Source organism: Leptosomus discolor, chromosome 27 (genome assembly GCF_034619465.1).
Source record: "Leptosomus discolor isolate bLepDis1 chromosome 27, bLepDis1.hap2, whole genome shotgun sequence".
NCBI lineage: Eukaryota > Metazoa > Chordata > Aves > Leptosomiformes > Leptosomidae > Leptosomus > Leptosomus discolor.
The window spans coordinates 2,911,447-2,933,423 of NC_141417.1; the positions used below are offsets into that span (position 1 = coordinate 2,911,447).

General features: G+C 52.4%; 1 protein-coding gene across 1 annotated transcript in view; it reads right to left on the bottom strand.

The window, feature by feature from the left end:
• The window catches only part of LOC147413510 (axonemal central pair apparatus protein HYDIN-like), a 117,110-nt gene that overhangs the window by 49,528 nt on the left and 45,605 nt on the right, over nt 1–21,977 (bottom strand). Inside the window, exons 15-25 of the mRNA XM_086478737.1 lie at nt 20,946–21,093; nt 20,312–20,464; nt 19,465–19,617; nt 13,292–13,530; nt 10,680–10,935; nt 8,657–8,800; nt 6,753–6,896; nt 5,584–5,897; nt 3,107–3,238; nt 2,233–2,443; nt 345–443 (exon numbers count right to left, since the gene is read on the bottom strand). Coding sequence (XP_086334863.1) covers nt 345–443; nt 2,233–2,443; nt 3,107–3,238; nt 5,584–5,897; nt 6,753–6,896; nt 8,657–8,800; nt 10,680–10,935; nt 13,292–13,530; nt 19,465–19,617; nt 20,312–20,464; nt 20,946–21,093 — 1,993 coding nt within the window. The remainder of the gene's footprint in view (nt 1–344; nt 444–2,232; nt 2,444–3,106; nt 3,239–5,583; nt 5,898–6,752; nt 6,897–8,656; nt 8,801–10,679; nt 10,936–13,291; nt 13,531–19,464; nt 19,618–20,311; nt 20,465–20,945; nt 21,094–21,977) is intronic.

Sequence of the window (21,977 nt, forward strand, 5' to 3'; positions counted from 1 at the left end):
CACCTCATCTGACTCCTGATGCTTTTCACTCTCTCCCAGTTGCACGCTGCTCTCTCTCAAGATGCTACAGCAAAGCTACTGCAGAAATTTCCCGTCAACCACTTGATTAGTAGCAAGATGAACAAGGCCCTCCGTAGCTGCTGCGCAGGTGACACCCTCGGTCAGCCCCACGACATGTCCCGCGTGGCCTCTCCAACGACCAGTTGCTTCAGCGGTGCTGTGCAAGGTGCTTGGAGGGCTGTGAGGCTGCTCCGTGAGCGGCGCTGAGGGCCACCAGTGGGAGTCGGGGCTATAGAACTGCTTGCCACACTGGCAACACAGAAGCAAGACAGATTCCCACTTACCTCCTCCATTCCCAAGGGGAGGGGCTCTGCCTCCATGAACGGCATCACTTTCTTGATCTCCACCAGGCTCGGAGGCTCTGCACCACCTGATGGCAGCATCTGGAAAACAAGCACCATGGGCTGTAGCAAGCAGCTGGCTGGTCTGGGTGAGACCACTCTGCTGCAGGCTCCACCACCTCATCAAGCCAAGAGCAGCTGAGACAGGACCTAGGTGCAAATCAAGTACGGGTATGTCCATGCCATCAGTTTGGTATGGGTCCAAGTCCACCCAAGAGCAGCTGAGACAGGACCTAGGTGCAAATCAAGTACGGGTATGTCCATGCCATCAATTGGGTATGGGTCCAAGCCCGCCCACAGATGACACATGGGCTCCATCTGCGCTTCCTACACACAAGCTGCACGAGGAAGCTGGAGGCACCCAGCACTCAGTCCTGGCAGAGACCTCAAGGCCATTTTGCACCCTCATGCCAGCCCAGCTTTGGTCACTCCTGCCCAAGAAACACACTGAGAACCCCCCACGGGGACAGGTCAGGTTCTCCATGACAAACACAGGAACACAGCTGCAAGGGAGAAGTATCAAAAACAGGAAAATAAGGACTTGCAAAGTGCTTGGCACAACCATCCAATTTCAGATGGCGCTTAGATTTCATCTCGTGCAGCCATCCGTGCTGGAGGGCTGAGGATCTCCCCTGGGTCATTCTTCTCAAACGACACCTTCCTGAAGAAGGCAGCCGAGATGTTCTTCTGTGTTGCAGCAGCTGAGAGCTGGTGTCTAACCTCAGAGATGTCATTTTTCAAAAGGACCCTTGTTCCTGGGCTTCTGACCCCTATTTCTAAACGAGGGCTTTGTGAGGGCTCTTGAAGTTGAAGAATACCTGCTTCTTCAGAAGCGTGAAGAAGTGTTTTGTGCTGAGGCCTTAAAAATCAGCAGAATCTGCAAGAACATTTATGGGACACCCTCAGACCTAACCAGAGGCTACATCTCCCCAGCAGATAAAGCGCTGGGGAGGGCTGAGTCTTCTCATGTTTCAATGCTCTTTCCGTCGTCTCCACATTTTCCAACCCAGCAAAGCTTTGCCAAGCGCATATTCCCAAAGATCCTACCCCACATCTTTCCTAGGCCTATGGTCTCCCACCACCCCAGAGGTGTTGTGTGGATATTGCCTTGATCCAGTGACACAGGCAGAAGATGAAGCTGCAATCCAGATGTATCCCTTGAAGGAATTCTGGATCCCACTTAGCCATATCCACTCGAATTTCCCTGGTTTATTTGTGCACATATGGCAACAAGACAGGAAATCAAGATGATTTCATACTTCTATCTGAAAACATTCAGCCACACTATTCCTGATGCCTACAGGGTATCATTTCTCCTATTTCAGAAAAAACGTGCAGAGTTGTAACGTTAAAATGACTGATATTTGGATGTAAGAAGGTACAACCCCTCTCCTTGAACTTAGTGCCAACACTTGCACTTTCAGAACCTCCTGTGCTTTCTCACATCCTTTTTTATTGCCCCAGGAGCAGCCTCTGCCCCACATGGTGCAGAACAAGGTGCCAGTACTTGGCACAGCTCGATACTGGAAGGAAACTGGAAGCCTTCGCATTCAACACAGATAAAAGCCTCATTTTACATTGTAAAAAAATAAAACGAGCCAAAAAAATTCCAAACTCAACATAGGTCAGTAGGAGCCGAGTGGGCTTCTCCAAGCAAAACTACCCCATTTCTCCCTCTCCAGCAGCCCCGTCTCCAGCTGCTGGCCCTGCTGCCCAGCCCGCTCTCAGGGCACGCGACAGCAGGGCAGCAGAAAGGGAGGTTGGCATGAGCTCGACTTTTCGTTGGAAGCTGGGGAGGCAACGCAAGCGGCAGGGGTACAGCAAAACGTACCTTCGCTTCTGGGGAGTCGTCTGCATCTGCTGGCTCTTGGGCAGGATCCCCCCTTGCTCCCAGGGCTTGGTCTGGCTCCTCCACACCTCCACCACTGGAGCTGCTCTCTGCAGATGCTGAGTGCTCTGACCAGGCTCCCCCCTCCTTCGGTGGTTGGGGTTTACGTGTTGGAGGACTGAACCTGGAAAATAATGTAACTTTGATCACGGACCTGCAGTGGGAGGGAGGGGAGCCTGCACAGGCCCCTCAGCAGGATGGGGCTCCTGGGCGGGCACTGGTGGTGTGAGCTCAGCAATGGGTCTGACCCAGCAGAAACCAGCATGGAGCAGGTCAACGCTTGGGGCTGCCCAGGGATGACGCTGGTATAGCGGCGGTGCAGGCAGCGGGTTGCAAGGAGAAATGGAAGAGGACAGCGGTGAACACCTTGTGGGGAGGTAAAAAGCGCAGCAGGACAGCAAGAGACACACAAACCATGCAAAAAGCTGAGACGGAGACCCAAAGGGGCAGATCCGGACAGCGATGAGCTAGTGCAGAGCCACCAGTGCCCTCCTGAAAGCACCCACGGCCGTGGAATTGGCCTCCCCCGCCCAGCAGGCCGAAGCGACAGATTCTGCAGCTCTCCTCCGCATTTATCCTGAATATTGCCCCTGACAAGGACCCGCAGCTTCAGGTCGGTACCAGCAAGCGGTGATCCCCGTGGCTTTCTCCAAGCACCGTCCGGCAGGAGCAGGGATGGAGCCCGCAGCCCACTGTGCCCCGACCCCGACAGAGCCCAGCACCGCCCAGGGGCGCCCACAGAGCCCCGCACGGGACACCCTCGCACACACAAGGCAACATGGAAAGACACATCGAGCAGCTGCAGGCAGAGACTCACAGTTCAACAGCCCGTTGACCCCTGATGAGCACCAAAGCAGCAGCGATCAGCACTTTGGGGAAGGAAGCTCTGGTCATTTTTAACCCATACATGATGACAAGATTCAGCTCCCTGCTGGGCTGCAGGTATTCCCTGGTTGCAGAACAGCACCTCTAACTGCACCTCGCGCTAAAAGGGCAGCAGCTCTGCTGAAATAAGGTTATAGCCCATGTGGCACTTGCCGATGGTGTGATTCCCTCCCCAGCAGTTTCTAAAGACAAACCATTTGGGGACCAACGTGGCAAATGATTCAAGCAAAGCAGTCCAAACTCAGCTCTGTTCCTTCCTAAAACAAGCTGTTCATAGTCTGACCAGCATCTGTCAGTAAAAAGTAAATGGTTTCACATTTTCAAACATTCCCAGGTGACTCAGGTTACATTCCCTGGTGTAAATCACAGCAGGCACTCACAGTAACTCTGTTTGTATTCCTAATGCACATGGATGGACACACTCCAACCGTGCCTGTCTGGCACCGTGCCTATTTGCAAGTGTTCCCCCCACAGTCAAACAAGGCAGAGGTTTTACAGCAACCTGGCTGCTTCATTCCCAGCTGGGAAGTTGGTGCCTTCAATGATGTGCTCCCAAATCAATATTTCTCTTTAGCTTTGGAGCTAATTATTTAAGGCTGGTTTTCATATCTGGATTAGAGGCCCTGCTCTTCCTAACCTGAGAGGTCCCACCTGACTTGTCCTTCCTGCAGCTGCACACAAGAACAAGGCTTGGCCCCGGTGAGGGACCAGGAGTACATTACTGCTTAATTAACAGGCAGAGCAGAAGAGGGAGCTCTCGTAACATGCACAGCGCTAACGAGCCAGCAAAGGGGCTATGCCAAACCCTCTGGAGCAGAGGCTCCTCTCCTGCCAGATGCTCAGAACCCTCAGCTGCTACTCTCTGCAGCAGAGTCAGGTGACTCAGCCTCCGCTGGAAGAACGAGCACCTGCAGGCTCAGGACCAGCAAAGCCAATTTAGGTGGAGCTGGGTAATTAAAAACTGAAAACTGATTCGGCATTCACGGTTCCAAAAACCTGAATTGGTTCCAAACAAAGACATAAGAGGAAAGTAAACAGGCAACTGGCAAACAAGTGGAATTTTCCCCAGAGGAAATGAATTCCACACAGGCTTCGCTGTAATGTCCTTGTTTCTCTGTTATTACAAAATATATGCATTGTTACATTTTCCCTTTAGTTTGGAATTAAACCCTCATCTAATTTACCAGGAGATGACAGCAGCCTCCAAACAGAGCTTACAGCCCTGCTCCTCCTTCCCTGCCCATCTCCCTCCACCTGCTTTTGCAGACCTTCCTCTGCTTTTCAGGGTCTGTTCTTGGAGGTGCCATGCATCAAGGGCCACACTAAAGCCTGCTTGTTACTTGGTAAGACCCAGCTGTGCGTGGGCTACCCCAGGTCTTCTCCCCCAAGCCCTCCTCGTAGCCACAGCTAATCTCCAGCTCCCAATAGGTCGTCTCCTCTGAGCCAAATCCCAATTCCCTAAACAAAACTCTTTATTGATGATCTCTATTATTTGTAATAGCAGCACCTCAATGCACAGTAGTTAACTTTGCTGGGTTTCCTGGGGCATTATGGAAAAACCATTTGCTACTGTAATTAAAACTGCCCAGACTAGACTTTCGTACTATGCAGAGAGGCCACAGTGGGAGGAACTGCTAGAAACGTGTTTATAGATGTGCCCCAGCACGACTGCAAGATTGCTCTTGGGCTTGGAAAACACAGAGCAGCTCTGGATGGCCCTGGGGATTCCCAGGGATGTTCAGAGACAAGTGCTCCCACCAACATCTACAGCTGTACCTACAGCCGCAGCAGAACCTGCCCTTTCGCCGTCAAACACTAAGTAGCAGCTTTGTGAACGTGGCGTGCAGTTCGACAGACAAAAACTCACTTCACCGAGGTGGTGTTTGCCTCAGGCCACAAAGGTCTGAGAAAGCAGCTTTCCACACCAGCTTTCCTTCCCAGGGAACCAGCACAGAGGCTACAGCAAAGCAGCAGCACGAGACTGGGACAGCAGCACATCATTCTGGTGGCAGTGCCTGTGTAGGCTCTTAGCATGAGGTGACAACACACAGGGTTGGTAGGGAAGGACACGAGGTCATGTTCTATATCTACGTGTCCAAGTGCCTAAGCACGGCTTTGTAGCTCCAGAGACTGAGCAGGACTCTGGCTTACGAGCTACGTGAGAAGTGTTGGCAGTGTTTCACAGTCCCAGCTTGGCTGGAGAACGTTGTCTCCTTCTGAGAGTCACACCCGTGGAGATCACCTCTCCCCCGAGCACCTAGCCTGACCACAGCCCGTAGGCGTTATTTCCTCAAGGGAGAGCTGAAGGTGATTTGTCACACCCCAGGCAAACAGCCTTGGGCTTTGCAAGTTACAAACACGAGATCGGGAAGGAGAAGAGCTTCAAGGAGAGGGCAAAGGTGCACGTACCTCATCTGGCTCACGTGGCCGTCTGTCAGGAACAACCAGCGGTACCGGACGAGAAGCGGGCTGCAGTTGGTCATCTCGACGTAACGCACAGCTTCAGTGTCATTCAAGATGCAGCCAAAGTCCAGGGCTGTGGTGTGGATACGGAGATTCGGGAAGCAGACTTCTCCCCGAACGGTGACCAGCTCCTCATGAGGATGCTCAAGGAACTTGATCTTCAGAATCTTCTCTACTACCCGGCTACTCAAATCTTCTTCATAAGCAGGGTTAAACCTGATAGAGAGATGAAGTTCCTCCCCTATCTCCAGCTTGATGGGCTGCAAGGAGATGAAGAGTATTAATCACCAGGGTGATGAAGTCTCAGGGTCTGATAGCACAAAACATGCCAATGTTCAAAGGGTGACCCCCAGCTCAGGCTTCTCAGTTCATCCCTCATTTTCTTCCCAGAGTGCGCCTGACCGCAAGCACCACGAGACTCTGGTCTGAGACTCTCTCAGGCTCACGTCACTGTGCTCTGCACCAATACAAGAGGGAAATAAATATTGTTCTCCTGAATTCTGGACCCACAGAAGCTACACACTAAATACACAACCAGATCAGCGCTCTGGCACGCCAGAGCCTTTTGCCCTGCCTCTAGAGGAACTCCTTCACCTCACAGCACAAGTGACACAGCGTCGCTGCCTCGCCCTTGCAGAGGCTACTCACTGGCACGGCACAGACGTGGCGGCCATGCCTACAACAACACGTGTTTAGCAGAGTCCATGTCCAACAGCTTCTACCGACAACGGGGCAGGTGCCAGGCAGCAGCTGGAGAAGCGTCCTCAGCCTCCCGGAAAGCAGGGCTGCCCTTGGAGAGCAAGCTGCTCTGGAGGTTCTCTGAGACGGCTGCTGCAGAGCTGGGATGGTTTCCAGCAGACACCTTTACTACGTGGCTTGCCCAGACCTCGCTGTCTCTTCCCTTCTCCTCGTGTCTCAGAGACAGGACGTCTCTTCCCAAGTCAGGTATATTCTGTTTCCTTCACTGGCTCATTTCAAACCTGATTTAGTTCAGGCCAGTCTACTGCTGACTCTACAGAATAAATCTGTCTGCTAGAGGACCTCCCCACACAAACGCACCACCACCTTCCTCCCTCTGCAACCCGCCCCCAGCAGGAAGGTCTGTGGCTGCTCACCTGAACGTCTGCAGGGAGGGGCTGCTGGTCCACATCGCAGATTAAGAAGGGTTGCCCTAAGGCCAGGACAATGCTGAGTGGCAGGGAGCAGACGTTTTTTAAAGAGAGAGGCTTGTACTGAAGGGTCAGGACATCACTGGGTTGCTACAGAAACCGAAGACAAGGAAAAAATAACCTGAAGTGCCCATGGATCTCCTTCCCCTTCTGATGCATTTCAAATTTTTCAACCCCCAAAGTGCATACATCTCTATTTACTATTTTTATTAGTTTCTACCCTTCAAGAAAGTTCTTCTCTAAGTATATCGGATGTTTCTCATGTTCAGAAACCACAGCATCCCCCAGGGGACAGGGAAACAGTCTTGGGTACGGATGAGGGAACAGGACCCTGAGAGGCGGCAGCTGCCTGAACAAGAGCAAAACCAGAAAGTGAACCCAGACCGACCCTTTGTCTCCAGTTTTCTATGCTCTCTTGGGCAGAAAGGCACAAGATGATCTTCACTCACAGACAGTCATTTCTTACAACCTTATCGGTTCCAGTAGCCTCATAAAAGCAGTGATGCCAGTCAGAGGAGAAAAGCAAGCAGGATTTGGCCCGTAGCAGAGAGCCTGCAGTAGCCCAAGGTTGGCTTTGAACACTTCAAGGCACATACAGCCAGCTAGAAACCTCAACAGTCCGCTTGCAACGTGTCTCCTGCTGTCCCTGCTACGGCGACAAGGTGTCTGTAGCCTCAAAGCTACCTCAGCCTAAGCTATTTCTTCCTGTTTATGCATTGCTCTGGGCTTCCTGCACGGTTTATATAAACTAAACTGTGTTTGGGAAACCAGTTCTGGATGTCCTGATATCAAACAGCTGCAGTGTCCTTGTGCCCTTGAAAAATCGGAGCGCGTGGCATCAAGCAGACCACAGGCAGACATCAGGGGGGGCTGAAAAGCTTCTAACTAAAATCTGAACTGCCTGCTCACAGGAATTTGTGCTTCTCTGGAAGCCTGGGAACCAGAGGACAGACCTGAAAACACAGAAACTAAATAGTGAAATATCTTCTCTTTTTTGACACCTCATGGGAGAGGAAAAGATGATGCAGGAGTCAGGATCAGAAGAACAAAGGGCATCTGCTTTGCATTGGTGTCATCATCACTGCAGCTGAAGGACATCTGCAGGTCCTTTGAAGAAAGTAAGGCTTGGGGAAACGCAGAGCTAGCATCCATACCAACAGCAGAGAAGGCAAAGAGGGACAAGAGAGGACAGTTTTTCCTCATCAGACTGAGGCGTTGACAGGAATCTCAGTCTGTCTCAGCTTCTCTACAGGATCGGTGTTAAGACATCACCGTGCCTCCGAGGAGCGTCAAAAACCTCCCTTTTATACCGAGGACAGAAACTGGTGGCTCTCTAGAAGTGGCCATGATCCCCCCCATGATCCCTGAGCAGCTGTCATCTCAGTTTTACTTTGGTGAAGTTAAAAAACCCAGTCCCATCTCTGAAAACAACCTCACTTACTTTACAAAGCACCTCAGAAAGGGCAGGAGGGGGTTGAGCATCGCTCAGCTGCAGCGATCTGCTCTCCCACCTGCAGCCCCAGCATTCGAGGTAGCTGTGCAAAGCCCACGCTGTTCTCCTGGGTCCCCACACACCATCTCACCCCGTGCCCTTGGCTCAGCAGCTCAATTCTGTTTCCACATCAAGAAGGGCAGAATAGAGCTACTGAGACTGTCCCTGACCCCAGAGGAGCAAAAGGATGATCTCGGGGTTAAGGGCAAAAGCTTCGTCCCGCTCAGACCAACAGCCAAAGCCCCGCGGACTTGGAGAAGCTGCTTAACTCCCTCCTTTGAACACCAGCACACACGCCCCACCGGCTTCCAGTCCTCAGCCACGCTACTGAATGCCAGGATGCAACCCAGAGACTTACCTTCTCCACCCAGAAAGTGATTTCTCTGGAGGACAGTTGCAGAACGGGAGCAACAAACTCACACGTGACATCCACTTGCATTATCTGTGCCTTCCCTGCCTCGCTCCCCACGACGGCGTGACACAGCAGCCGCTCCTTCACCACCTGCATGCAAGAGTCACACGTCACCCAGAGGGTCCAGAAAACACCCTGCATTTGCTGGCCACCCAACCACGGGCCGTGTTACTGCCACACAGTTACAGTCCCTGGTCTCCTCAATCGCCCCCTTTTCTCTTCGTGCCGCGTCCTGTTTATTCTGACCTCAAAGGCCCGCAATGCTACACCCCAACAGCCACAAACGGCACTCGCGAGTCACGTGCTGCCTACAGCTGTAATAACCCCTGCCCCAAAGGATTATTGGTTTGGTTTGTCCTGTTGCCAAGCATAAGGCTTACAGAAAGCTGTAGGAACTAATTAGAAAAAAGTATGGAACTATATTAAGAGAAAGAAGTGATAGAAGGGCCAACGGCAGCAAACGCTCCTTGGAAGCCAAGTGGAAAGCTTCCTTGGGAAAAAAAAATAAATCAAATAGCCAGCCAGCCTTCAGGTAAAGGGATCGCTCATTCCTAGGATGAGCTGTGCCCTCCTAGAGCTGGTTTTAAAAGAAATCTCCCCAGGAAAGACATGTCTTGCCCTTCAGGTGAAAACCCTCTGCTTAAGTGGGATGCTTCAAGACTTTTTCCTGATTTCGCATGGTTTCACTGCCTCAAAATTCCTCCCTTCATTTCTCACTCTTCCTTCTGGTACAACACCACAACCCAACTCCTCCTCAGAGCCTACAGACTTGAAAATCATCTGTGTTGCACGTGCAATGCAGGGGGCTGGGCTTCTGGCCAACCTGAAGAGTATTAAGTTCTCAAGACCTCAGGAAGGTGGAAAGCCTGCTCCCATGGTCTTGGCTTTGACTGCAGGAGCCAGGTAGCCACAGCTGAGCTCACAGATCCCCTTTTGGCCTTCCAGGCAAGACACCCTCACCAGTGCCCTCATCACTAGTTTCTTTCTGGAACCTTTTTCCCCTCTTCAGCAAAACCTCTGGGCTCAGAACTGCACAGGGACAGTCCCGCTGCAGGCACCCAGGGGAGTAATGAAGTCTGCCTCAAGCTACTGCTGAGGGAACCCTTTAAGACACCTTTCAAAACACCAGTATCAGCAGGAGCTTAATGCAGATTTATTCCGCATTTCCTTAAAACACCTGTGCCCAGCGGTCCTGAAGCCAGGGAACGCACACCAGGGTCAGCTGGCAGCTTCTGCGCAGAGCTGGGTTTCCCCTGGGAAGAAGGGCACCCAGGGACCCTGCTGAAATGTTCCCCCCTGAGCTGCCACCCGAGGGTGCTGCAAGACCCGACTGCCCTTGGGACGCTGGGGCAGGCTCTTACGGAAACATTGACAAAAGTCAAACTGTCAGTTATAATGATCCCTGGGAACAGTTTCCCACGTGGACGAACGTCACTCCGATCATGAGAGCTGACACCCTGTGTTCGTTTTTCTCCTCCAGGACTCAGCGCTAGACAAGCCCTCTGCCCATGTTTGTCTACAGAGGAAAAATGATGCTGCTCCCAGACACTCCCTCCCTTTGCAGGTGCTTTTACTCACTGCTCCCCCAGACACATTACTTGGCAGTTTTTAATTTACTTTCTGCCTGTATTCATCATCTCAGTGAACTTATTTTCTCTGCCCTCCCTTCCTGCCTCAGCACACGACACCTTGTAACCCCCCATTTGCCCCTGAAGCAGCAACGCTTCCTTCAGCCTATATTTTGGTATCAGCAAATTGGGTTTATGGTAGCTATGGCAACACGAAAAAGCCTTAGCAACTGACGGTGGCCAGCAAGGAAAGCCACTGGGGCTCCACGGTAACTTGTGGCCTTAAAACAGTTTCTTGAAAGCACCTGCTCATTTTCGCAGGCAAATGTCTAGGGGCTGCAGAAGAAGTCCCAGGGGAGGTGATCTGACGGGGAAGGGACAGCCCTCGTGGGGGACCTCACCTGGGGAGTGCTGGAGGAGCCTTCCAGCATCATCTTCACACTCTTGCCCGGCCTCAGCTCTGCCCTCAGCGGTCGAAGCTTAAACACAGGGCAGGCAGGCTGGGGCCTCTGGGAGGAGCTGCTGCCCTTGGCCTTACTGCTGGCAGGGGGGCGATCACGCCGGTGAAACGGGGCAAAACCTTCCGTTGTCCAGTAGAGCAGGTAGGTCTGTCGCCCTTTGTTCGTTACCTTGAAGCGGTAACGGCAGGGATCCAGGCTAGGAGAGAAGCAGAGATGGAAAACGTCACGGGAGCTGCTGTCTCCCAGCGGTCGCCCCGCTGCAGCGCCCCGACGGCGTTCTCTGACGGCACACTCAGCAATAAAACCACCTCCGAAAAGGCTGACCCAGATCAAAGCTTCAGCAAACGTCAGACCTTGGCTGCCCCTAAGTTTATCACCATTCAGCAGCTGGTCTCTCTGCATACAGCAAGAAAAAGCTTCCTCAAGATCACCACCTCAGTTGCTGTGGACAGAGCATCAGCAGCCTTTGCTGCTCAATTATCAGAGCATTTCTCCACGGTGCTTCCTGCAGGTCTCACTGCATCGGACGCTCAGCTGCCCTTGTCCTGGCTGCAAGGGGATGGAGCAACAGCTTCACTGCCATCTCACTTTCTCCTGGGGAGCTGCTGCCTCAGGTGGCTTCCTCTGAAGACGCTATTGGGAAGCTGCAGGGTGTATGGACTCATCTGGTGATCTGGGCACCACTGGCCTCGCTGGTGAGGCCCCTGCCCTGGCACCCATGTTAGCCCCCTCATCCCCCCACCCCTTAGGGAGCACTCAGTTCTCATCGCCCCCAACACAGCACCCTTTGCCTGAACGGTGCAGCTGGTTTTGTGTTTTAGGAAGACAAACGCACTGTGAGAACACGCGATCAACAGAAGCTTCCCCAACACGAACACAGCAGCAGGACCAGATCTAGCTGCTGAGGGGGAACGGAGTGACAACAAGGGATGAATAACTGGAGCCGATATAAGCCAAAATGGATATTCAGTGGAAATTGATTCCTTCAGGTAGAGAAACACTAACTGCAGGCTAGTCTGGAGCAATTCTTTTACCCTCTATAGATCTGAGCATGGCCAGGAAATGTTCCTGGAACAGTGACTGTTTTTTTTTGAAAGGTACGGAATATGCGGCTGACAAAACGCATGTCTGCCACAAGCAGCTAAATACAAACACAGAAGTGACAGCACAGAACAAACTTGTCCTTGAAACAGACTGGTGAAAATGATGTGCACCAGCTCAGTATGAAATGGTTTATGTTGCGGACAGCAACAGCTAAAAGCTTGGAGAAGCTTTGGGTAGATGCAGAATTTGTGGCTCTGGGAAAGGCCAACTCGTCCGAGGTGTTACCTGGGTCCCATCTCAGCTCACCCAGTGGCAGCTCCACAGCCAACAGCGATGGCAACAACTCCAAACCGAGTATGCAGGCAAAGACATGAAGGGTGGCAGAAGACAACGACATGGATCCCATTGACATTGTCCCCTCTGTTGTGTAGCCAATTTGTGGCTGCGCAGAGCACAAGCACCACCCTCCCTGCAACGTCCCTGCTTACGTGGATGGCTTGTGGGTGCACATTTATCCCCCCCGCCCCAAATCTATCCTAAATGCTTAAGGTAGGATTAACCTCTCCTTTCTAGCCCAAAATTTCAGTATCTGAGCACTGTGGACCCTCTTTGCAGCCAGGGAAAGGAACAGACACTGAGAAGACCATTCTTCTCATCCCAACAGGTCTCCAACACAAGGCAAACAGCACTTTGAAAAGCCTTATTGTTCTCTCCTTTATAAGAACGTGCCCACCTTCAGACACAGGCATTAAGAGCAGGGAATCCCCTCCTTCGAGCTAAGCTCTTTCAATTAACACTCCCAATTTATCCCACCCAACCTCAGCGGGCTTCTCCCCCTCTCCCTTTCAGAGCTGCTCCTGCAGCCGCCTCGCCTGCCCGTGCCTCGGGCTGCTGCTGCGGAGCAGACAGCCAGGAAAGCTGCAGGAGAAACGAGGGAAGAGCGACTACGTCTGATAAAGAGCAGCCTGGCAGGGGGGCTGGAAAAGAGGAGTGAACTGAAGCATAATGCAGGGCAAAGAAATTCTGCTGCTCCTCCAGGACTGCTGGGCAGAAGGGAAACAAAACAGCACCATTCATTTAGCTGAGGGGTTGCTAACAAGCTACCGCCAAGGTTTGCTGTTGTGGCGAGACGATACTCCATAGCGAATGGAAAAGCAAGCAATGCTATTGCAAAGGGAAAGAGGTTTATACTTGTAATGTAGCGTTTTCCAGCCGGAGGCTTCTGGGACCTGCTGTTTTCCTCCAAATCTTTGTTTGGTAGAGTGAGAAAATAAATGGTTTCTAACTGGAGACAATGCAGTCACAATTGAGCAACTGCTTTCCATTTGGATGGCTTTTGAGGGTATCTAAGAACTTTCAAGTGGCCATAAAATGTCTCTAAAGGAATCCCTGGGGCTTCAGTGAAACAGTGCCAGGACCTTGAGCACTAAAGAACCAGCCTGAAGGACCACAGCCAAACTCCTCCTTGCTGAGCCCACGGGAGAAGTGGATGCTGAGAGATACCCTACCTGAAGTGAGGTCCCAAGTTGAGCTCCGGAGCAAATCGTTCGTCGGTGACGATCGTGGTGCCGATGCCAACAGCCCGGACAGGGATGACGTAGGTACAGCTGTTCTCGATGTACACGCTCACCTCGTCCTCGAACTTCTCAGTGTCGTCCAAGTTTGCTATGACAGCCACAGACACCTCGGCCTCGGGGGGGATCACTCCTTTACTGGGCTCAATCCTCCAGCACGAGCATTTGCCAGACTGTAAGACAGGGCAAACACTAACTTAGGATGGAAACCAGGGAGCCTGGGGGAGGGCAGGAAAAGGAAAGACTAAAGATTCGAGGGTAAAAACCACAAAGGCTTAATTTCCCTAAATCTAAGCTACAGTGTCTGGAAACAGCAGCTATGCAGGAGCTTATACAACCTCTACTTTACCCTCCTTTAACAGACTCACTTCACTGACCCAGTTTTGCCCAAGCCAAGGGATGCTCATCCTCCAAGAAAGTTATTCCCCCTCCAGCCTCTCTTTTGGAGTGTGTGCCAAGAGAAGCTGCTTTCTCTCTCCTGGCTTCCCGACAACAGTGGCCACATTTGGAAAATTCAGCTCTAAGTGGTTACAGCAGGACAGTAAAGCCGTAAGCACAAAGAACACTGCAAGACATGTTCTGTGGACATGACCCCAGCTTCCCAAACACTCTCCTCCTCTTGTTTCTCTTGCATCTCCCTCTACAAATGGGGCAATAAGGGTGCTGGACCCCCAGCCCATCTAAAACCACAGTCACAGGGAGCAAGCTTGCTCGCAGAAGAGAAGCTGCATGCAATGCTCCCTGTCCAGCATGGAATGCACTGGGGTGTAGATGTACGCCTTCCAAGTGTCCATCACTGTGTTGGTGGTACCTGCACGCCACAGTTGAGTGCTGGGTTTGGGACGACAGGCACTACTCACCCACACCTCTGCAGTATTGTAACAGAAGGGGGTTTTCCTTTTTTTTTCTTTTTTAAATAGAAACCAACACTGTGCTTGGAGGCCTGACACAAGCCAAGCAAGGCTAGATCCAGGTGAAGTCCGCTCGAGTTTCCATCTGTCAGGCTGGCAGCACTGAGCTTTAACAGGCCACCAGCCAGCCCGGGGGAGAGAAGCGTCAGAAAACCAAGCAGCACTCCAATGTCACGGGAAGCATTTTAAATAACCCCCTCAGAACGACCTCTGCTAACAAGGGCAAGACGAGCTGGAGGCCAGGGAAGCAACAACCTGGTGAGCACTCAGGGTCCCCGCAGTGTGTGTAGGTGCCTGAGCTACGGCATCTCCTTAGGCTGGCTGTGCCCAGCACGGAGAGCAGGTCAGGTTTGCATGCCTGCATCCCAGGATGGAGCACGCCAAAGGCATCAAAAGGATTCAGGCGCTGGCCAAACTAATAAACTCAGCTCCGTTTAATTTCTCCTCTAGAGCTGCAAAAGAAAGTCTTAGGTAAGAATGGGAGGGAGGAAGGCGGTTGGCACAGGGTGAACACTCACTGACCACACAGGATCCCACCAACCCTCTTCTGCTGTCGCTGCATCCTGCCCGTAGCTGATCGCCAGGCCTCGGAGGCAGCCACTGCGCTGCCATCGGCCCAGGGCCTCCCAGCCAACACGTTCCTACCGAGCCGCTGGGCGGGAGGTTCTCACTGACATCAATGTACAACTCTTCCTCTGATTCAGGCGGGCACAGGGTAGCTCGCTTGAAAAGGAGACCTGGCAGCTCTGCTCCAGAGGTGAAGCTGCAAGTCTGCTCTCTGACAAAGCTCATTTATCAAAGCTTGGCCACAAGCTGGGCAGTAAATTGTACCCAAGAAGCTATTACTGAGGAATAATGACAGGCTGTCTCGATGGAGCCAGACTCTGAACCTCCCAGAGTGGCCCAGCGCAGACCCAGCAGGCCCTGCCAGGCCAACAGCCCGCTCCGGAGGAGCACCATTTGCATCGTGTCCTCATTCTTTCAGGTAGCATTTGGTGTGGGTCCAAGGGGCAGCACAGGGCATCACTGAACAGGAGAGCTGCCAGGACCAAAAGGCTCTGCCGGGCTAGATTCACTTGGATTTCTAGGTCAGCTTCTGCCTACACCCATCCAGGCTGTGTCCCAGAGACAAGAAGTCTCTCAGGGTCACACTAAAAAAATTCCTCCACTTTGAAGACCACGCTCTAACTTCTGATAACATCCCTGCTACTTGCTTATCCTTGAATGCTCCGGAAAATGATGCAATAGCTGTAGGCACTGGGTAGACAAAGACGGTGGCTATTTTTGCCCCTGTAGGGGCTTGCACTACTGGACATCAGAGTCCCTGAGTTCTAGGCAAGCGTTGGGATCAATCACTCAAACAAGAAGTTCAATGCTGAGATCATTAGCTTCTCCCAGGCCAGATTTCCAGTGTGAAGAAGAGCTGCCAACATTTGGTTATAACCAGCGTGCATCTGAGAGATGGCTGGATGGCTGCCCTGAGGGACGACTGAGGAGCCACCGCACTCAGATCTCCGGAAGCTACTGCAGCCCCGTTCGTTAAAGGGATCCCGTCATTCTGGCCTTGCGCAAGTGAACGAGGAAGCAGAACTCAATATCAAAAATGCAGCTGTGCTTTACCAAGGCCCAGCTCTAGCAAGACAGCATTCGCACCTCGTCAGGCTGACCCGTCGCTCCTCGCAGAGGTTGCACACGAAGGGGAAATAAAGCCCCCTCCTACCTCAGCTGTGCACAGAGCCTTGTCCCAGCTGTCTGTCCCAGCAGGCCCAAAGTGGGGGACCTCGCGTTCTTCCTTTCAAAGCTACTCTTTACCACACAGGCTGCCAGTGACAGAAGACAGCCCAAAAGTACCCCAAGCCCCAAGAGGAGGTGGAGATCAGAGCCTGAGGCTGGCTAGATGCTCCCACCAACAACCAGCCTCCTCCTGGCACCTCAGCACCAGCATCTCCCTGGCAAAAGCACAGGCACCACTTTGGTTTAGCCTCTGCCCCAGAGCACCAGCAAGGGGATGTTCTACTGAAATCAAGAGACATGGCCTCTAAAGCCAGCAGAAAAGACAAAAATTGAAGCGTGGCACTCGCTGCCACCGACAGCGGAGCCTAATTTGTCACGCTCGGTTCAGCTAATAGACTGCCGAGTGAGGTGACGAGGCTTGTCTCCGTTTGTGTCCCCTGCCCATAGCTCACCCCTCCAGATCCCATCTGTTCTCCCCGTTGGGCTGGGGAGACCAGTGCCACCACTCTGCACATCGGGGTTCTCCAGCCAGGACACAGCTTGGCCGGCTGCGGCCAAGCACAACGGTTAATAACCAAACTCCTCCTGCTTTTCCTCTGGGAAAAGCACTTAGTGGAGTCACTCTTGCTTGCAGGAGCCTAATTGCCTTGAAGACTTCTGCCCTTCTTCAGTTCAGCTGGCCAGCGGGTGCAGCACAATACGACAAGTTTAGTTGCCCTAGACAAGCAGAATAACAATTTCTTCCCTTACTGAAATACAGCAATTTTGAAAGGGCATGAGCAGCTCCTGCATGTTGACCTACTCCTCCAGACTTTTCTACCCAAGAAAAAACCAAATCCTCCCCTTGCTGGATCCAGACGATTCTCTAAAGGGGCTGCCTGGCAGCTGGGAAAGCAACCTGACAAGGACAAGCACATCAGACACAGGATTCAGAGGATGACATGGGATGACACACTGGTCCCAAGGGTCGCAGACCCGCAGACACCCTGGCAAGCAGGGATAAGCCAACAGAGGCCTCAGGTATCAAGTCCTTCAAACTCCTCTTCAAACCCAAAAAGCCCCATCTCAGCACACAGCTTTGGAGGTTCCTTACTTATTTCCTTCTGGTGGCAGAGATGCTCAGTGCTGCTCCCTGCAACTCGTCCAACAGAGAGGACAGGGGGATGGGAAAGCCTGTGCACGAGGGGTACTCCAGGTAATCCCATGTTGCTATCCCAAACTGAAGGTACCCACCAAAACCATCTCTGCTTGCTCGGATAATGCTCTTTTCTCCCATAAATTTCTCCCAGCAATTTGCACATGACGGTTAAGGATACCACCAAGGTGGCAGCGTGGCCATCTGCATTCCAGCATTTGCCTTTGGACAAGACACCAGCCTTTCACTTGCCCTGTTGCTGCCCCTTCATTTAATCTCCCTCAGTTTGTCGAGCTGCCAGTCAGTGTGCTGTAACATTGCTGATCCAACAGCACTGTGAAAATTTCAGTCAACAGCTCTTTCTTTCCAGCAGGGACCGTGATCTCTAAGCCTGACTGCAAACAGCCACGGTTTTGAGATGAGCCATCAAACGGGAGCTGGGGAAATCCCAGCTCACCGTCCTGCAGTCATCTCCAAGCAGGAAATCAAAGCAGAGGCTTTGGCATCTTAGAGAGCACAAGACTTGGGTTCAGGGCACAAGTGAACGAAGGATGCCCAAGCCACCCACCAGCTAGGCTAAGGGGCAGCCGGAGCCAGTTCTGCTCTCGGATGTACGTGTGCAAGTCACCCTGACACCCCACTGCATCTCAAATTTGAGTTCTAAAATTATCCAGTCCTCTCTTCTGTCCATCAAGAAACTGCCAGGCAGCCTAAGGCAGCAGCAAAAGGGCAAAACTTCAACTGAGGCACCAAAACAGCACCAAAGCAGGCAGCTGCTGAGGGCAGGGGAGCAGCTGGAGCACACCTCACCTCCACAGTGCTGCTCCTGCCCGGCAGGCTCAGCATCACCGTGCTGAGGAGTCTGAAGGGCCCTCGTTGAAACAACTCATCGAGCAGGTTCTCTGGACCTGCCTGCTTGAACATCTCCATGATAGCAGCAGCTGTCCTGAGAAGCTGAGATGCTCACCAGGGGGTAACTCAACCCTGGGGAGTCAGCAGCGGGGACTATGGAGCAGCAGAGCCCATCTCACTGCAGGGAAAGAAACCATCCCCGAACCACTCATATTATTGTTCTGCTTGTTGATTAGGCACAATATTGGCAGGGATTGCAGTGAAGCAGGATAGGATTTATTGCTCAGTCCCATACAATAGGGCCCTGAGGCAATGGAGAGGCACATCTACCCCTGCCAGCCCCCCCGGGTCCACTGCAAGCTGCCCAGGGGAGGGAGGGAAGGCATCACCCCGGGGACAGCAGTACCTCAACAGCTCTGCCTGTCAGTGCCTGGTACAAGCATGCAAAACTCAGCATTTATACACCAGCACCACCCATCCGAGGTGGTCTGCTCTCTGCAGAGATGGAAAGTGCATTTTCAGTGTGGAGTCAAAGAAAGCTGCCCTGGGAATCCCCCACTTGGAGGTTACATTTATCCCCCAAACAGCTGGAAAAGCAGCAAGAGGGAAATTCAGCCCCTTCCTCCTTGGCCCAGGAGGCTGAGCCTGGACTCTCACACACTGCCTGGTGCTTTATCCACAGACACAGCCAAGCCTGCCGTGCCAGGGCTGGGTTGACCAGCTCCACAAGTCCAACCCACCTAGCATGGAGAACAAACCTCTTCCGAGCCCCTCACAGCAGGGAGCACATCCCACCCAGCCTCAGCACACGAGCCCTTCCTGGCGGCAGCAGCCTTGCTCTCCCTGCCAGGGGAGCAACCCAATCTCTTTCTGCTAGGCAGCTTGGCACACGAAGCAGCCTCCAGGAATTAAACAGCCTTTTTCTGCAGCCGGTCTCCAGAGAGGCTCTGCCACATGACGGAGTCCGCAGGCTGAAAGTACACAACCTTGAAAGTGTATTTTTCTGCAACAACCCAGCTGGTTTGACCCCCAGTAGGTGTGAAACTCGCCTCGCCAGGAGCAGTTTGAGGACAGACCTCACACCCTCGTTTCTACCATTAACAGCAGTTTGACACAAAGTGAATGCAGATGTAAGAGGCAAACCGTAGGGAAATCCGTGCTCTTTCAGGAGCAAAGGGGCACAGGGTGCTCTTGAGCTCAGAGCTCCAAACCCCACGACTCTCACAGCTAAATACCTTCCACAAAATAAAGGCAGAACTTGTAAAAATGATCCAGACTCATTTCTGCTCAAAAATCTATGCAAACTCTACTTAACTGAGGGGTGCCCCAGCTAAAGCTGCCCCCAGAGCCAGGCTCCTCGTGCCGCATTGCGACGGAATAGCTTGCCTTCTCTCTCAGACAGCAATATGGAAACGTTGCATGTAAAAATCAAGTCACAGTCCTTTTCATTGGAAAATAGCCCCACAGCTACTTACCATCTCTGCCCGGAAGGACGCAGGGATGACAGTCTGATTGGAGAGGCAGAGAGCTCGAGAAGCATCTTGTAGAACTTGGATATTGCCGAAATTTATCTTACTCGGCTGCACGTAGACAACCGGTCCTTCTCCAATGCTCACTAGATGGATTTTCTGCTCCAAGATGCAGGTAGGAAAGATAAAAAAAAACAACAGCAAAAGTTTAAAAAGACTAGACAGCTCTAAGGGTACTCCTAGGCTGGGGATAACTACATCTGTTTGGAGTTTTCAGTGTTGTAAGACTGAAACAGAAAGCCTGGAGCAAGTGTGGAATCCAGAGTGATCCCATCTGAAAGTCACAAGCTCCCGCTACCAGAGGATAAAGAAACCCTGTTCCCCACGCTGCCGTCTTCACACCTCTTCCACACTGTTACCTTCAGGAAAGCTCAAATCCAGCCTTGCACAAAACATCCCCTCAGCATGGTTTCTTACACAGCGCTTGCTTTAGCGGCATTCGGGGAGGTCCCTGGGTGCTCACGAACAAAAGCCCCAACGAAGCAGCAGTCACTGTTCATCTAACGACACAGCAGAGTATGAGACCCAGGGACTGTGCTGGGTTTCAGACTGGGCTTCATATGGCATCTCCCATATCCATCATTACATGCTGTATCAGACACTTAGATCACCACCGAAGAGGATACCATCCTTCCTCTTCTCTAGGCATTAGCTGTTGCTTACGCCATGAATCCCTCCTCTTCTCGCCCACACCAGCCATATCAAGCTCTTGTTTTCCCTGGAAGAAGCCCTCTACACTTCATGCCCCACCAAGATGAGTCGCACAAAGGCACACTTCTCCCCTCGCACTCACCAGTGGGGATCTTTCACTCCCAAACACCGCGATACGAGCGATGGTGTCCTGCTTCCCCATCACCTGGGCTTCCAGTGTGAACGGGACCTCCACCGAGCTGTGAGGCTGGATGATCCCACACGGCACAGGGCTGTAGTACCGCACAGCAGCGTCCTCCTTGCGTTTCTGCAAGGGACAGAAGCAAATGCCACTTCAGAGGGACCTTTGAGGAAACTTTAAACTCCTTAACATCTACCGTATTGGCAACTCACACACATTTTTAAAAATCCCTAGGAGAAACGCAGAAAGGCACAACACAACATGCAAGACTTGCATGGGCTTAGCACCCTCAGGGTGTTCAAAAGCTGCTGCATCCACAAACACCCACCCCTGTGCCGGCAGCCTCCTCGCAGCAGCTTTTCACAACCCTCTAAGTTCTCCTGCATGAAAGCATCCCAAAGACCAGAATATCAACTGCTTCCTAAAGTTTATATTCAGGTAGGCTCCTCTTTAACTGCTTCCTAAAGATTATACTCAGGTAGGTTCCTGTTCTCAGCAAACCTTTAGGTTTGAATTTCAACTAGCAAGGTCTTATCCAAATCACTTTTTTTTCCTTAATAAACCCCTCGATAACATTTGAGGGCAGGAGGCGGACGCGATGCCAAACCTGAGGAAGAACCCTGTAGCAGCCTGGAAGATCGCTGTCGTTGACAAGGGTCAGCGTCTGCTGGCAAGGGAATTTCAGTAGGCACTGTTCAAACGTCACGACGGGGATGAGCGCTCGCAGCAGAGGCACCACGCATCTAGGCAAAGAGATGGCCGAAAGGGAATTGGACACACTGAGAGAATGTAGAATGTTCACTCCCCAGACAGCGTGAAACGGAGCCTAACACATTTGTCACTGTCAAATAGACCTTTAATACCCCTACAGTGATAAATCACCCTTGACTTGTTTTTACTCAACAACCTCTTGTAAAGGAGAGGCAAACCCTGAGACTCAGCATCACAGAGGCTGCCAAGGGCCCAGGCAGAGCACGGTGCCCTGTCCCAGAGCTGTCCAACCAGCTCTGCCCCTCCTCTGCCCTAGGAAGCTTGCAAGGACCCTCCCAACGGTCCCAGCAAGGCACGAGCTCTGGAGGAGCCTTCCCACCGAGGACCACGGCTCACCAAGACTCAAGGAACCAAGACTCCAGTAATAAGACTCCCTCCTCTCCCACACCACTGTTGCCCTGCCTGAAAACTCAGCCATTTGCCCCAGAGATGGAGGGCACAGGCCACCACCTGCCTCGTGCAGCGGGTGATCATTCTCTCCCAGCTCCTACAGCTACCTTGGCCCTTCACCCCCACGGGTCCGTGCGCTGTCTCTGCCCACTTGCTCTTCTTTTACAAAACTGCAGCCCAGGCGCTGACTGGATGACTCTGCCTGGACGAGGGAACAGCACCAGGGAACTGCACCCCTCTTGTCATTAAACTGACACCCACTGCAGCCCAACAGGACTGAGTCTGGCTGCAGCAAGAACAACTTTTGGCTGAAGTCTGAGAACATTGATGCTCAAAAGAAACCTGAGCTCACTCACCTTCCACATCAAGGACTGCTTTCCCCTTCATAAGATCTTGCCTTTGTTTTTCCCTCACCAGTCCTACCCTAAGCCCCTTTCCCATTTGCATGTGTCTTCACCAACCGAAC